This window comes from Mastigoproctus giganteus, chromosome 9, assembly GCF_048544385.1.
Source record: "Mastigoproctus giganteus isolate SK-2022 chromosome 9, ASM4854438v1, whole genome shotgun sequence".
Taxonomy (NCBI): Eukaryota; Metazoa; Arthropoda; class Arachnida; order Uropygi; family Thelyphonidae; genus Mastigoproctus; species Mastigoproctus giganteus.
In genome coordinates this window covers 73436358-73452883 of record NC_143583.1, presented here as the reverse complement: position 1 = coordinate 73452883, position 16526 = coordinate 73436358, and the positions used below count along the sequence as shown (strand labels likewise).

General features: G+C 37.9%; 1 protein-coding gene across 3 annotated transcripts in view; it reads right to left on the bottom strand.

Annotated features, from left to right (window-relative positions):
• Window positions 1–1393: 1393 nt before the first annotated feature.
• LOC150080448 (kielin/chordin-like protein) overlaps window positions 1394–16526 on the bottom strand; it is a 1054752-nt gene continuing 1039619 nt past the window's right edge. For all 3 annotated transcript variants that reach the window (XM_090381408.1, XM_090381409.1, XM_090381410.1), the window contains one exon: window positions 1394–1606. In XM_090381408.1, coding sequence (XP_090237534.1) covers window positions 1410–1606 — 197 coding nt within the window. In that variant the 3' untranslated portion in view covers window positions 1394–1409. The remainder of the gene's footprint in view (window positions 1607–16526) is intronic.

The window sequence follows — 16526 nt, the reverse complement described above, 5'->3', positions numbered from 1 at the left end:
TTATTAATTTACTAATATTATTATCAACGTAGAACATATTGAGTATTACAGCTCTGATTCATACTATATAGTTAATTATCAAAACCCATAAGGATTATGCCTAGTGCATTTAATTTTCCAAATACATTACCACCACACCCTTTTGGCATCTCTCATAATGTGGATATAACTTCGCAACCGAGATGGCTTGTTGTATTACCTGGGTACCTGCCCGCCCACTGATGACGAAGCCAAACAGTATCACTTGGGTACCTACCCACTCACTGAAGAAGGGCCAAATAGCCCTGAAACGGTGCCGCCAGGGGGAGCCTGATGATGTCCGGAGTTTCCAAGAATAGGTCACAACAGCCTTCTCCACTGGGGAAGCGTTGCCTATTCGAGGAGTTTATGAGTTTTTGAGTGGTGTGAGTTGAAGGAGTTATTGTCCCTTTCATTCTTCTACACCGTTTCTTTTCCTCTTCCACTCCTACTATAACTTTCCTTCTACTTTTTGCTTTTCTAAGTCTAATAGGGACAAGTGGATATTCGAGTAGATATTCACATACATACATAAACAGCTTCGAAACGATCGTCTGGGTGGTGGTACCGCTCAGATGAAGTAATTTTATTTGAAGTAATTCAATAGTAGCTATCTTGTTGTGAAGGCAACCACATTATGAGATACAATTAAAACGATGCCTTCTATGCTACAATCGTAGCTCAAATCTATGGGTTAACTATGGTGTATTTACTTAAATTTATTGAAACTCCCCTAATGGGGAGTTTCAATAAATTTAAGTAAATACACCATTACTACTTTCAATACTACCCAATACTACCTTTCAATACTACCCAATTCCTCAATTCTATATACTACCCAATTCCTCAACGCCATATGGAATTTTTTTCCCCAGCAATTAACCACCTACTGGCTGAAAGCAAATTTCTACACATCTATCCTGCAACCATCTTTCCTCAATTTAAATTTATGCCTCCTTATATGATGTCTGTGTAATAATAAGGATTCCGTCAACATTTAGCTTAATCCATTCAGAATTTTAAAATCAGGTCTCCTTATAGTCTAAAGCTTCTGCATTTTATCCTGCAAATTATCTGGTGTAGCTATACTTATAGACAGTCTGCACTGCTATTGCATAAAGATGTTTTATAGGTAATGAACTAGAATTGTAATTTATTGTAGTCCACTGTATTTTAGCAATTCATATCCACTGTTGAATATTCTGCTAGTTCTATTTAGTATAAATGTCTTTATATCTAGTGAAAATGAAACCAATGCAATATAATTGTGGATTTTTTATTTTTACTTACAGAATTTTATTGAAACTGTTATTTATAAAAATGTGAGATATACAAATTTACTTATAAGTTTTTTTTTATTAAATAATATGTTCAGTTCATTGACAATTGCATCATGGACATTCTTCCGGTCGAATGCAATAGCCATTGTGCAGTACTTTGTCAGCTGAACACTGGCATCCCGGCACACAAGGTTTAAAACACTGGCTTGCTAATACTCTGAGAGGGACATCTTTATTTTCACAAGTACGGGGACAAGCAGGGCCACACTCATCAAATACCAATCCACTGTCTTCAGGGCAGCCAATAACTAGAAAAATTGTGAAATCATTAAAATATTTGTGAAGTCAAATATTATACTCAAGAGAAATATAGATAATACATTGATTACACTTAAACATAATAAAGTGCATGGTTACCTCAAATGCAAGAAAAACAGTCTCACAAATGTAATAAAAACTAACATCTGTTAAACAGCTTTAAATATTAATATAGTTAAAAATTATATCACATAGACAGGAACCTTGCCAAATGTGTACAGTATTTTGTAGTAAAGCACTTAAAATTTGTACAGAGTTAACAGTTGTGCAAAAGAGAAAAATTCGTTTCTTTGGTATAGGGGAAGCAATATTTGCGATGCCTTTGTGCAAACTAATGTTATAAGTTAGAGTCAAACTTAAGTTTAAAAAAAAAAGTTACTTCCTAAAAATTTGGGGAGTGTTATAAAAAATGAGCATAATTTACCTATACTCTTTTCTGTCTCTGACTTTTTTGTGGAAGTTAAAGCAAAACTGAATTTAAATTCTCCATCTCAACTGGAAAATTAGGGAAGGAAGTTGATGTGATTGTTTTTCCTCTACAAGTTTATATATAGTCGATTCCGGTTATTTGAGACACATCGGGACTAGTGCATTTTGGCCTGATTAAGCGGCTGCCCCAATTATCCGAAGTTTCACGTAAACAATGGACCCCACTTTACAATTGGTTCACTGTACAATCAAATCACGTTACGATGGACTCACCATAGTAAAGTACCGTTCACTATACGATGTGTAGTAACCACTGGTCATTGTGATCACATTTGTGAATTGAATTTTAATTCTATTAAACAGCGATTCTAATTAGCAAAACTAGGAGGAATATTATCCACAGGCTATAAAAGTAAAGATATATTAAGCAAATTTATTACCTTTATTATCTTTATTACCTTACCAATTAAAAAATTAAATGATACGTGAAAATCGGAATAATTAATATGTACTGTAATATGTACATACTAACTAGTTGACATTTGTGTGTGGGGGTTAAAATTTAAAACAGTAAAAAGATAAGCAATGAATAACAAAGAACACTGCACACACAAATTGCAAGTAACACGATATGTGCAAGTGAGAACGGAGTAACAAGTTACGAAGCTTTGAAAAACTGCTAATTGTTTTTATTGTTTTATGGTCGTGACCTCCAGAAATCCTACCGAACAACGTGGTACAGTCAGAGACAATTTTAGGGTAATCTCCAGTGCTGTGGTCTCCTGCCCCGATTAAACGGCATTGTTGTCCCAATTAAGCGAAGTAAACCCTGGCTATTTTCTCGATTGGGTTCTGTTTTTTAAGATATGCCCCAAATAAATGGCTGCCCTGATTAACTGGTGGCCCAAATAACCAGAATCCACTGTATTAGATATAGTACATTATTATAAGCAGAAATGTGGATAGATTTTCAGTCAGTGGAAGAAAGTTACTGACATACAACAGGGAGAGAATAGGTGAAAAAACAGGACCTTGAGGTATATGCTAGAAATGATAAAGTTAGAACAGAGATTTATTGTATATGAAGTGTTCACCCAACTGTAAAACAGAATGGGATATTTTATAGAAAGCCTCAACAATTCCAAACTTTTCCATGTGATTTGTCCACAGTTAATTGACATAAGTCAAGAGATTGTTTGTGAATTGATGCTGGCAATCATTAAGCAGGTGGAAATAAAGGATTTTTTAAGGATTGCTGTCATTAGATAGTATTTAGATTATTAGTCACTGTATTTATGTTCTTAGAAATCAGCTGGACATTAGCAAATTTTTAGTATTTGGATTAACACATTTGTAAAATCAACATATTCATAAAGGACAAGGGTTTAAGGTGGAATAAGGAATTTCATTCATGTACAACTTCAGTGATGTTATTATAGGAAATTTTATGATCAGGAGCTCTAAAACAGTAGTCTAGCTAAGGAAAGGAGAAACAGAAATTACACTGATTGTTCCATATGGCATCACTATAATGCTAAACACCACAAGGTTGAGAATGGTCACAAGAATGTGTTTTCAGTGGAGATAACATGCATGATTATATTGCAACATGAAGCACCTGGAGGATAGCTAACATCCAGTGTTGAGTGAATGTTAGTTTTAATATTCTAATAAGAAAATGGACTTTGCCATTTTAGCATTAAGTTGGGAAAACAACCCAGCTGAAATTATGAACATAAAATTCTCCAAATAAAACAATTTTCTTGTTAGGAATGTCATGCTGAAGAAAGCTGCACTTAAGAAATTTCAAAAGGTTCTGAATGATTTGTAGAGTTCCGTGAGTAGTAAGGTTACCATATTTGTTGCCTTTATGCTTATAAGCATAAAACAGCTTTTGGAATGATGTGCCCCAATGCATATCAGAGTTTAAAATGCTCTCAAGTGCTGTGCTACAACACATATGCTCCCAACTAAAAGTTTGGAATCACATTTCATTTTTCTTAATTTTCAGAGTTTTTATTAAAATAGGACCAACCTGTTTACCAAATTTTATTAAAACATTTTCTATTATGTATAAAATTCAAAAAACTTAAAGGTTTTTTTTTTTTTTTTAGCATTAAATCAGCTCACACACCAACCATAAGAATAAGTATTTACTGTAACTAAAATATTTACATATTAAAATAAAATAAAATAAATATTTACAAAAACTGCTATTATATTAAATTAAATTATATACATGTAAAAACATTAAAACTGTGATAAAATCCTTGAGATAAAATACACTAAAATAAACCGGATTAAAAGCGATAAAAACAATAAAGGTCTGGAGCTTTCGGAAGCATCGGCTTCCTTCCTCAGCAGTAACAAAACTTCCTGCAGCACGTCCATATATAACAGGCTCACGGTACCTATACACATGGTGCAGTCGGCGCATGGTCTGAACTGGAAGCGGAAATAGCTCGGGAACATGTTAAGCAAAACCGTTCATCCGTACTTAGGATGATAGTTTCAAACAGAGGATGCATACGCATACCTCTGTCCCTATTCATAATATTGTGGTCGGATGAATAGATTCGTAGGCTCTCGAGCCATTTACGGTTCCAGAACCCATGCGCTCAATCCACGATAACCGCATCCTTTGTGTCACCTAATAATTTATATGCATCCCATACATTTTTCTTCTCTGCCATGAGCCTCATTAATTAATCTGACATCCATTTAGGCTTGAACTGTAATTCTTAGTTGGAATGAAAAGCCTAGTAGCTTCCAAGACTAAGTCCCTGAAGGCTTCCCATCTAGAATTCAACGTTGGTAACACATCAGTTGATCCCACTGTACAGAATTTAAAAACTGTCTGACACCCCTGTAGTCACCTTTACAAAAGCAAAAGCCCTTCCCTTTAGCCTTGATGGTAGTTACATCTTTAAGTAATTGCCATGTCAGTACATTGTGATCACTGTCAACCCAGGGGTTCCTTTATCTACAAATTCTTAATGCACAAATAATCAGATCAAGAGTATTACTCCCTCTGGTTGCCTTTCAAACATGCTGCTGTAGAAAACAGTCATCTAATAAATCCAAAAAGTCTTGCTAGAGTGAGAGTGGCCAACCCACAAGTTCCAGTCAATATCTGGAAAATTAAAATCCCCCATTATAAGACATTCTGATTTACTGGCCCACTATTTCTCTGCACAATTGCTCATTATACTCATCAGATTCATTAGGCCTATAACACACACACCTACTCTCATTTTTCCTTCCCCAGTGCTTATGTTACACCAAACAGACTGAACATTGTATTGTCCACCTACATCAATTCGATGCACTTCCTTAGATTTTATGTGTTTCTTAACTAACAGCATAACCCCTCCTCCCCAGTCTATCCTTCCTCTCCAGTCTATCCTATCTGTACACATTGTACTCCCCAAATTCCAATTCTGCACTGTTATATCTGTGTGACACCACGTCTCTGATATCCCAACAATATCTGCCTTTGATGTCTTGGCTAGCACTTCAAATTTATTAACTATACTCCTAGCATTGGTGTACATGCAAGTATACATGCACCTGTTCTTACTCTTAGTTATCCTAACACAGTCCATGTATTTATTTGTTCCACTATGACTCGCAACAGTCCTGGAAATCTCCATTGCCTTGCTTTCCACGCTACTGCTCATTCCAATAGAACCAGTGCAAGAATCATTTGACTCTGCCTTTGGCCACTGCGAACCTTTTAGTCTGTGTATCCTCCCAAGCTAGCAGTTTATATTCTCAGCAAATATTTGTGCACCCTTTCTATTTAAGTGTATCCCATACCTGTAGAAGCAGGGATGGGATACACTTAAAGTCTTCAGTCTGGTCTGTGCCTGTCAACAAGCACAGACCAGACTGAAAAAAATTCTGCCCCCTTGAGCCTTGCACAATCTCTCCAGGGCCGAATTGATCGACAAGGCTCTCATCATATACTCCCTCCTATCGTGTCTACACATTAACAATGGAATTTAATAAGATTAATAAATATTTTTGATTAATTGATAATACAATACTGAGCTAACAGATTCCTAATACAGTGCTTCATATTATGTTACCTAGTTTTACTTTATATGTTGCACAATTTCTTATCGATTACAATATGGTGGCTAGTTAAACAATACTGGTGCCAACAATGGGAGTCGTAACTTTCAAAAATCACTAGTTTAATTCAAAATAAGGAGCTAATGAACTCACTAAACCTATTTAATATCTCTGTAGTATGTTAATTAATGAAGAATATGGTAAAACTATCAAAATACTTATATTACAGCAGCCAAAAATCCACTGACTGTTCTCTTCTGCGACCAGAGCACCCTCCCAATTAGTTTAACTTGTGTTCTGGGAAAAATAATGGAGTCACTGGTTAAAGAAACATTGCAGGATCATCTAGGCAAGACTGCAGTAATAGTTTTACAGGTCAGTGTTGAAAAAAAGTTGCGAGTTAGGGTTGAATGTGAAAGTCTGCAATTCACGCAATAGGAGGGAGTATATGATGAGAGACTTGTCGATCAATTTGGCCCTGGAGAAATTGTGCAAGGCTCAAGGGGTAGAATATTTTCCAGCCTGGTCTGTGCTTGTTGACAGGAGAGACTGTTTCTACAGGGATGGGGTACGCTTAAATAGGCCTATAACAAGAATATTTTCTGATGCTATCGATGCAGTGTTAGGTTGGTTGGAAAACTGCTAGCTTGGGGGAATACACAGACTAAAAGGTTAACAATGGCTGCAGGTAGAGGCAAAAGTGATTCTTGCACTGCTTCTATTAGAATGAGCAGCAACCTGAAAAGCAAGGCAATGAGGATTTCCAGGACTGCTGGGAGTCATAGTGGGACAAATAAATACATGGGTTTTGTTAGAGTAACTAAGAGTAGAAACAGGTGCATGTATACTTGCATGTACACCAATTCTAGGAGTATAGTTAATAAATTTGATGAGCTTGAAGTGCTAGTCAAACCATCAAAGGCAAAAAAAATTTTGGGATATCAGAGACGTGTCACACAGATTTAAGCAGTGCAGAATTGGAATTTCGGGAGTACAAATGTGTACAGAAAATATAGACAGGACAGGAAGGGAGGCGGGGTTATGCTATTAGTTAAGAAATGCATAAAATCTAAGGAAGTGCATCCAATTGATGTTGTTGGACAATGCAGCATTGAGTGTTTGGTGTAAAATAAGCACTGGGAAAAGAAAAATGAGAGTAGGTGTATGTGTTATAGGCCTAATGAATCTGATGAGTATAATGAGCAATTGTGCAGAGATATAGAGTGGGCCAGTAAATCAGAATGCCTTATAATGGGGGATTTTAACTTTCCAGATATTGACAGGAACTTTTGGATTGGTCACTCACACACTAGCAAGAAAAGGCAGATTATGAGAAATCTTTGGTAAAGAAAAACAGCAAAGAGTTCTTTTCTTATGTAAACTCTAGTAGGAAAGGGATGAATCAGATTGGACCACTTAATATAGATGGGTTGACTATTGATGATCATGCTGGGATAGCTAATAAACTGAATGAGTATTTTGCATCTACATTCACACATGAGGTGTTATTCAATGAGGAGAATGCAAGAAGTTTATCAAATTCTAACAGGGAGCTAAGTGATTTTGTTAATAACAGAGCAAAGTGGAGGAGAAATTGTTAAAGTTAAACATAAGGGATACACCTGGGGTGGACAGGATCTATCCAGTTATATTAAAGGAGGCAGCAAAGGAAGTATGCAAACTCTAAGCCATAATTATGAGAGCTTCCTTGGACTCGGGAGGTTCGCATGGAGTGGAGGTGTGTAAATATATCACCAATTCACAAAAGGGGGTTCAAAAGGAGACACAAGTAACTATAGACCTGTTAGTTTAACTAGTGTTTCAGGGAAAATAATGGAGTCATGGTTAAAGCAGTATTGCAGGATCATCTAGACAAGACTGCAGTAATAATGTAGACAAACCCTTAGCCTTAATTATGAGAGCTTCCTTGGACTCAGGGGAGGACCGCATGGAGTGGAGGTGTGTAAATATATCACCAATTTACAAAGGGGGTTCAAAAGGAGAAGCAAGTAACTATAGACCTGTTAGTTTAACTACTGTTCCGAGGAAAATAATGGAGTCACCGGTTAAAGCAGTATTGCTGGATCATCTAGACAAGACTACAGTAATAATGCAGATACAGCATGGGTTTGTTAATGGAAGCTCTTGTTTGACCAGTTTGATTGGATACTATGATGTGGTCACAAAGGAACTGGATGCAAAAATTAATTTTGATATATAGTTGGATTTCTGGAAAGCTTTAACACTGTTGTGCATGGAAGACAACTGTACAAATTAGAGCAGTATGGTATTAAGGGTAAGTTGCTACAGTTGATAAAAGGGTTGTTGAGTTGGAGACGACAGAGAGTGGAAGTTCATGGGCTAATATTATTACTGAAGTTCCCCAGTGTTCGGTGCTGGGCCCATTCTTGTTTTGTGTATTCATCAATGATATTGATGAAGGTATATATATCAGCATTAAGGGCCAAGTTTGCAGATGATACAAAGGTTGACAGGGTTGTTAATGACAGTAAACTACTCCAACTGGATCTAGATAAGTTGGGCAAATGGGCTGAGAAGTGGCAACTGAAGTTTAACATTGACAAATGCAAAGTTGTTCTGCATATGGGTAGCAATAACCCAAGAGAAATGTACCAACTGTGTGGTACTACACTCAGGGAAGTGGAAAGTGAAAAAGACTGGGGAACCTGTCAGTCAGATATGAAGTTTGCTGAGCAGGGCAGAACATGGAGTCTTGTCAATGCTATATAGGAATTTTTCTAGCAGGGATTATCCCATTGTACAAGGCAATGGTCAAGCCACACCTGGAGTGCTGCGTACATATCTGGAGGCCTCATTTTAGGAAGGATGTAGAGTTGCCAGAATGAGTACAAAGAAGGGTAACAAGATTGGCGAGGGGAACAAAGGAGCTGTTACCAAGAAAGGTGTAAGTTTTGCAAATTGCAGCGTCTGGAGAGTAGGCACCTGCTAGGTGATCTGATTGAGGTGTATAAGGCCTTGAATGGGTTGAGCAAGCTAAATGCTGATGGAATTCTTTCTCTTGCTCAGATTAAGATTAAGAGGGGGCATAGATTCAAATTGAGGAAAGACAGTTGTAGAAGATGTGCAGAAATTTTCCTTTAGCCTGCGGGTGGTTGATTGGTAGAACAGACTTCCATCTTTTGTTGTGGAAGTTGATAGCCTAAATAAATTTAAGGCTGAGCTGAACAGGCATTTGGAACGAATGGAGGTGTTTTTTTTTCTTTTGGCTGATGCTGCATAAGCTTGCTTTCTTGCATCGTATGCTAATGCTAACAAGTGCTGTAAACATAAAGGCATATGAAATTAACTTCTACTGAGTATTGGCACACAGTTTATTTGTTCTTTGCTCTGTGTTGATGTACATGAATAAATTTTTTATACAATTTTAAGATTTGTTCTGATTTACAGTTCAGCACAAAAGCATTTGCTTTTAGCAATGAATTCCAAACTTTTAATTTTCAATTATTATGTGTGAATTTTTGGAATGCTGACTCTGTTGAAATGTTGACTTTTTTCAACAATCGAAAAAATTACAAACATGTCAAAGAGAGCAGAATCATGAATAGAAAGTATGACAAGAAATATCTTTTATATACCAGTGTATAAATTAACCTTTGAAGCATTAAAAGAATTTTCTAAAATAAATAAATTTTCTGTTTATACTCCGGCACGACAACCAAATCAGTAGAGTTTAGAATAAATCGTTGATACTAATATTCATTGTATTTAGTAGTCACGGGCTTGAACCCTGGTCCACTCAAGGAACGCATGCTATGCACTCCCACTCCTGACCACTGGGCTATGTCAGGTTTTTAAGATAAACAGCAGTCTCTAGGCGTGAACTCTTGATAGAAGGTCTGCTGACTGCAAGATTGAGTCCACAATTTGCCAAATTTATTTCTAAAGATGTGCAGTTTCTGCTATTAGTATAGCAAAACCAATGTAGTTGGTGTGAGGGTTCACTTTCAGTGGATTTTTGGTTCAAGCCCATATGACTGCTAAATACAGTTAATGATTATACTCATTGTCAAAATAATTAATGTAGACATCGCTGACCTAGTGCACATGGCACAGTACAAACAAGAATGTATTAGTACTGGCTTCCTGATGTGATGGACATAATGTACCCTTTCCTTTGTTATTTTGTGGAACATTCAATAAAGATTTATTCTTATATTAAACACTTAAGGTTGTAATTCTTCACTGGCTTAGATTAGCACACAATCACCTTAACAGCACAATGTTGGCAGAATTAATCCTTGAGGTTTGTTACAGACATTCTCTCAGGTATGTCAAGTTAGGCTTGCTACCTGGGAGTCTAAAACACTGATGGAACTGATGTTTAGGTGACACTCAAGTCAAGTGGACCATATTTTGTCCATTTGACTTGAGTCTGTTACAGCCACATCTATAGACAAATCTGCTTGCACCTTCATGATGGTGGGACTGTTAGTAACCCTGGTATAATCCCCATGTCGAAGTCCTGAAATACAGCACCTAGTATGCTGTGGAGGTGACCACTCAGGTGAGAACCAATGTAAACAGGGGTTGAGGTGTGGTGCCTACACTACACGGAGGAATGCTGCACCTCTGTATTACCAGGCAATACTAGGTGGTAGATGACTCATCAACCGGTGCAATACCACCGGTTGATGAGTTTGCTTGTTAGAAGCTTGAAGTGGTAGAACCCATGTGTAGCTCCAGAGCAAAACACTGGCAACCCCCAATTGTCTTCAACATGCAGTATGATTGATATCTTTTTAAGGTTATGGTGGACATCATGGTGAAATCCAATTTTCCTTACATTTCGCGAGTGCAGTGCTAAAACAGTGTTCTCAGGCCAGCCACTAGACCAAACATATTGGCAACTCTCTTGGAGGCTTCCAAATCAGCTAGTGTATAATCTCACTGCCTCTACTCTGCCAGATAGTGACTGGATGGAGTCTGAGTGTATGTGGGAAGCACTGTTGTTATGTCAAGGAGCCGGGTATATTCTTGCTGTGTGCATAACATATCCAAAAATTTCATTACTTCATACAACATATTCTTCCCCCCCCCCCTTTTCTTACTACCGAATTCATCATGAATTGTCAAACTGATAGAACAAACTTTTCTGTGAAAAGATGTAACCCTCCCAAACCACTTCATTCATTTGAAATATACCTGCTCTCAATTCCAACCTTGATGTCTATTTCCACTTAAAGTCTGCCAATCCCCACATACTTTTTTCTGACAAATTATTGGTTGATTGAACCACTGCTCATCTCAGTTGTCCTGATTATTCACTGTATGATTCCTTTCACTTCAACTGATATTCTCTGTCAGAGACTTAGTAATTTTGAATCTCCTCTTCTCAATCTTCTCCGGCTTCAAATCTCTTTGCCACATGCTGTCAAATTCATTTCTTGCCTCTATCATTCTCCCAACTCCCCAGTAGTTGGGAGCACAATAGAAATAATTTTCTTTGGTTCTCTCAATGATAGAGAACAGATGAATTCCTCCACTAATCACTTGGAACTCTTTGAAACTACTTTCTCCAGTCCAACTTTCCTAACAGTGAGGTAATTTTTCTTGGTGATTTTAATGTTCACACCTCCAGATGGCTCCTATTTTCTAGTCACAGACCCAGCTGATCGAGATGCTGAGGCTTTTGCAGTTACCATTAACCACACAGATTTTTCATTTACTACTAGAATACCAGACAATCCTAAACATGCAGCCAATACACCTGATCTTTTTCTTATAAACAACCGTTCTAAAGTACATGGTCAAAAGTGAGTGGTCCTCTAGGCACCTCAGATCACAACTTGGTGATGGTCTCTTCTCCAATGAAGCCGTGTTCTATGGCATTGCAAGAATGCAAAATGCGATGATCAGCGAGATTTCATCTCTTCTTTTCCTTGGTTGGATTACTGTTTCAAATCTGCCGTCAGTGTTTGCTCAGATCTTGTCAGTGAAATTATTCTTTTGGGGTGGAATCCACACTCCACCTTAAAATCCCATCCTTTATTTAAACCTTAGTTTTCCAATAATGTGCTAAGTCTGTTCAAGAGAAGAATGTTGCATATTGTAATTGGCTTGTTTCCAAATCTCCAGGTTCATTTTCTGCCGACACCAGAGCTCGCAACAATTGTGAAGCAGTTATTAGCATTAGTAGAGGCATATGATGCAAGAAAGCAAGCTTATACAGCATCAGCCAAAAAAAACCCTTCAAATTTCACCCATCCATTTACTCCAAATGTTTGTCTAGTTCTGCCTTGAATTTATTTAAGATCTCAACTTCCACAACAGATGGAAGTTTGTTCCAGAAATCAACCACACGCTGGCTAAAGGCAAATTTCCACACATCTGTTCTACAACTGTCTTTCCTCAATCCGAATTTATGTCCCCTCAGGTGATTAATCTGGGCAAGAGAAAGAAAAGGCACCTCCGTAGCCAGGTGGGAAGGAGCAGCAGTGCGTAGCACACGCTTCTTGATTAGACCGGGGTTCGAGCCCGTCACCACCAAATACGGAGGATGCGGAAAGGTCAGGGAATGACCACCGCATATCCCGGAGCAATATGGCCTTAGTTGCTAATGCTCCTTAAAAAAAAAAAAAAAAAAAAATTACAATTTGCAGAACTTAAGCCTTTCTTCCTAAGAGCAACTCCTTGTTCCATTCAACAATCTTGTTGCCCTTCTCTCTCTACTTGTTTGAGCAGTCCTACATCCTTCCTAAAATGAGGCCTCGAGGCCTGTATACAGTATTTAAGGTGCCTGACCACTGCCTTATACAAGGGGATAATCACCTTATCCCTGTTAGAAAAATTCATGTGTATCATTGACAAGACACCATGAGTTACTCTTGCAGGTTGTCTGCACTGCTCAGAAAACCTCATATCACAACTCATATCATCACTTCACAATTACCCCCCCCCCCCAGGTCTTTTTCATTCTCCACTACCCTGAGTGTAGTACCACACAATTTATATGCTACTCTGGGGTTACTGCTACCTATATGCAGTAATTTACATTTGTCAATGTTAAACTTCAGTCGCCACCTCAGCTCATCTGCTGAAATTTTTCTTGATCCTATTGCATTAGTAGCATACTGTCATAAACAACACTGTCAATCTTCATATCATCTGTAAACTTGGACATTAAGCCTGGTATACATACTTTCATCAATATTATTATTATCATTAGCTATGTGGTTGTTGTTGTTTGGTTTTTAGGAGCATTAGCAACTAAGGCCATATTGCTCTGGAATATGCGGTGGTCATTCCCTGACCTTTCCGCATCCTTCATATTTGGTGGTGACGGGCTCGAACCCCTGTCTAATCAAGAAGCGTGTGGTACGCACTGCTGCACCAGCCAAAAAAAAAAAAATTCCTGAGTTACCCAGAGAGACAGAAAGAGAGAAGGGAATCACCAAGAAAGAGAAGAATGATGATATCCAGCTCAGGACCCTGGGTGTGCCAGGCCCATACTCACCAGATAAGAGCCCCTGGGGTTATCACTAATAAATACAGAAAACAATGATGTGCCCAGCACTAAATCTGGGGAGACTCCACTGATAATGTTAGTCCATGAGGAGCAGTGCCCAATGATAACCACTCTGTCTTCTTCCACTTAACTATCCTTTTATCCATAGCAGTAACTTGCCCTGATTGCCACATTGATCCAGTTTATACAGCAATCTTTTAGATGCAACAGTATCAAACGCCTTCCTGCAAACCAAGTATATAATATTGAAATTATTTTTGCATCCAGTTCACTGCATTGTAGTAACCTATCATATTGGTTAGACAAGACCACTCTCTAAAAAATCCATGTTGTGACTGCAGTGTAACTGCTTTCCTGTCCAGATAGTCCTACATTACTTCTTTAATCAGTGACTAGATTATTTTCCCCGGAACAGAAGTTAAACTAACAGGTCTGTAAATACTCTTGTCATCTTTTTTTTTTTTTTTTTTATGAAAACCCGAAGCACGAGAGGTACTAGAACCTATAGTACTTAGTACTGTGCTTGGGTTGGAGGTTGAGAAGATGAAAGAAGATATTTGTTGACATTAGACTTGAACTTCTACAAACTGTAATTTTCCAGAAATACATACGAAGGAAGGTTGGTTCTGTGAGTTTGAAGTTGGACAGTAAATGGATATGGGCTGGTGGCAGCACATGTTTGGACTGTTTTGAAAGAGAGAGCAAGAATTATAGAAGCCAATTCTGAAGAACACTGCCCATGGAAATATCTGTAGAAAATGCATGCAGCAGAAACAGTACGTCTATGACACAGAGAGTGAGACTCTGTTAAGAGAGGAGTCTTTAATTAACCTAACTGCCCTCTTCTGAATGAAATCAAGAAGCCTGAGAGAGGTTTTGGGGGCACCGCCCCATATGTGGGAACAATATTCCATTGTAGGGCAGATTTGCGATTTGTAGAAAGTGAACAGCTGTTTGGAAGAAAAGTAACACTGAGAGTAAAAGAGAAAACCAAGTTTTTTAGATGCAGAGGAAGCAATATTTGTAATGTGCTTGTGCCAAGAGAGAGAGATTAGAACTCAGGGTAATCCCTAAAAGAGATATATCATTTTGCCTAGAAATCGGAGTGTTACCAAAGATAAGAATAGGAGCAGAAGAATCCTTTTTGCGAGAAAAAAGACAAGACTGAGTTTTAGGATTGAAATCAACTAAATTGTCTTTGTCCCACTGGAGAATTACCTGGAGATCGGCATTTAAGAAATTGGTAGCGGATATTCGAGAAGTTGAAGCTAATTGAGCAGGGCAAGGTTTATCAAAATGGAAAGTGGAATGCAATGTGCTATCATTTGCAAAAAAATGGATAGGATTTCCAGTCAATGAAAGAAGGTCATTAATATACAAGAGGAAAAGAGTGGGGGAAGAACTGAACCTTAGGGGACACCAGCATTAGTGGAGAAGTTACAAGACAGAGAGCCATCTACCATCACCCTCAGTGAGCAATCAGAGAGAAAACTGGATAACCAATTACAAAAAAACAGTTGGCAAACCATAAGATGGAATTTTGTTTAGAAGACCTTTATGCCAAACACGATCAAAACCCTTTGAGATGTCAAGAGCAACTGCTTGTGTTTCACCAAACTTTTCCATTGAATTTGTCCATAAATGGGTAACATAAGCCAGAATATCACCAGTACATTGACACTGACGGAATCCATATTGGCGATCTTTGATCAGGCAAAAGGTTTCTAGGTAGTTTAAGAGTTGGCGGTTAATTGATCCTTTTATCCTCCTTTGTGAGTTGGGGTCACATTTTCACATCTCCATTCTGTGGAGACCTCCCCTGAGTACAAGGATGCTCTCATAATTATGGCTAAGGGTTTGCTTACTTCCTTTGCTATAACTGGATACATCCCATCCACCCCTGATTCTTTTCTTATGTTTAACTTCAACAATTTCTACTCCACTTTGCTCTCAGTTATCACAAAATCATTTAGCTCCCTGCCAGAGTTTAAACTTCTGGCATTTCCCTCCATGAATATCTCTTTGTGTGAATGTAGATGCAAAATACACATTCAGTTTGTCAGCCACCTGTGCAGTATCATCAGCAGTCGAACCATCAATATGTGAGTTGTCCCTTTCCTTCTAGAGTTTACATAAGTAAAGAACTTTTTGCTTTTTTTCTTTGTATCTTTTCTCAATGATTTCTCATAATCTGCCTTCGCCTGTCTAACCTCCTTTGTGACTTGATTACAGACCAGCTTATATCTATCATAGGCTTCTGTGTCACCTGATTGTTTTTATGCATCTTTCTTCTCTGCCACAAGTCTCATTAATAGCTTCCAACATTAATTCCCTTGAATGCTTCCCATTTAGAATTTTCTGTTGGTAACATCATCAGTTGGTCCCACTATATAGAATTTAAAAACTGTCTGAGACCACTGTAGTCACCTTTACAAAAGCAAAAACTATTCCCATTACCCCTGACGGTAGTTATATCTTTAAGTAAATTCCACATCAGTACACTGCAATCACTGCCACCTAGTAGTTCCTCTATCTGCAGATTCTTAATGCATGAAGAATCATTGCTGGTAATCAGATCAAGAGTATTACTCACTCTAATTGCCTCTCGAAAATGCTGCTGCTGCTGTAGAAAACACTCATTCAATAAATCCACAAAAGTCTTACTAGTGTGCAAGTGACCAACCCACAAATTGCGGTCAATATCTGGAAAGTTAAAATCCCCCATTACAAGACATTCTGATTTACTTGCCCACTATATTTCTCTCTACAGCTGTTCACTGTACTAATTACAGTCAGTAGGCCTATAACACACTCCTACTCAATTTTGCTTTCCCAGTCTTTATGTCACACCAAACTGACTCATCACTGCACTGTCCACCCATCTCAACTGGATGCAC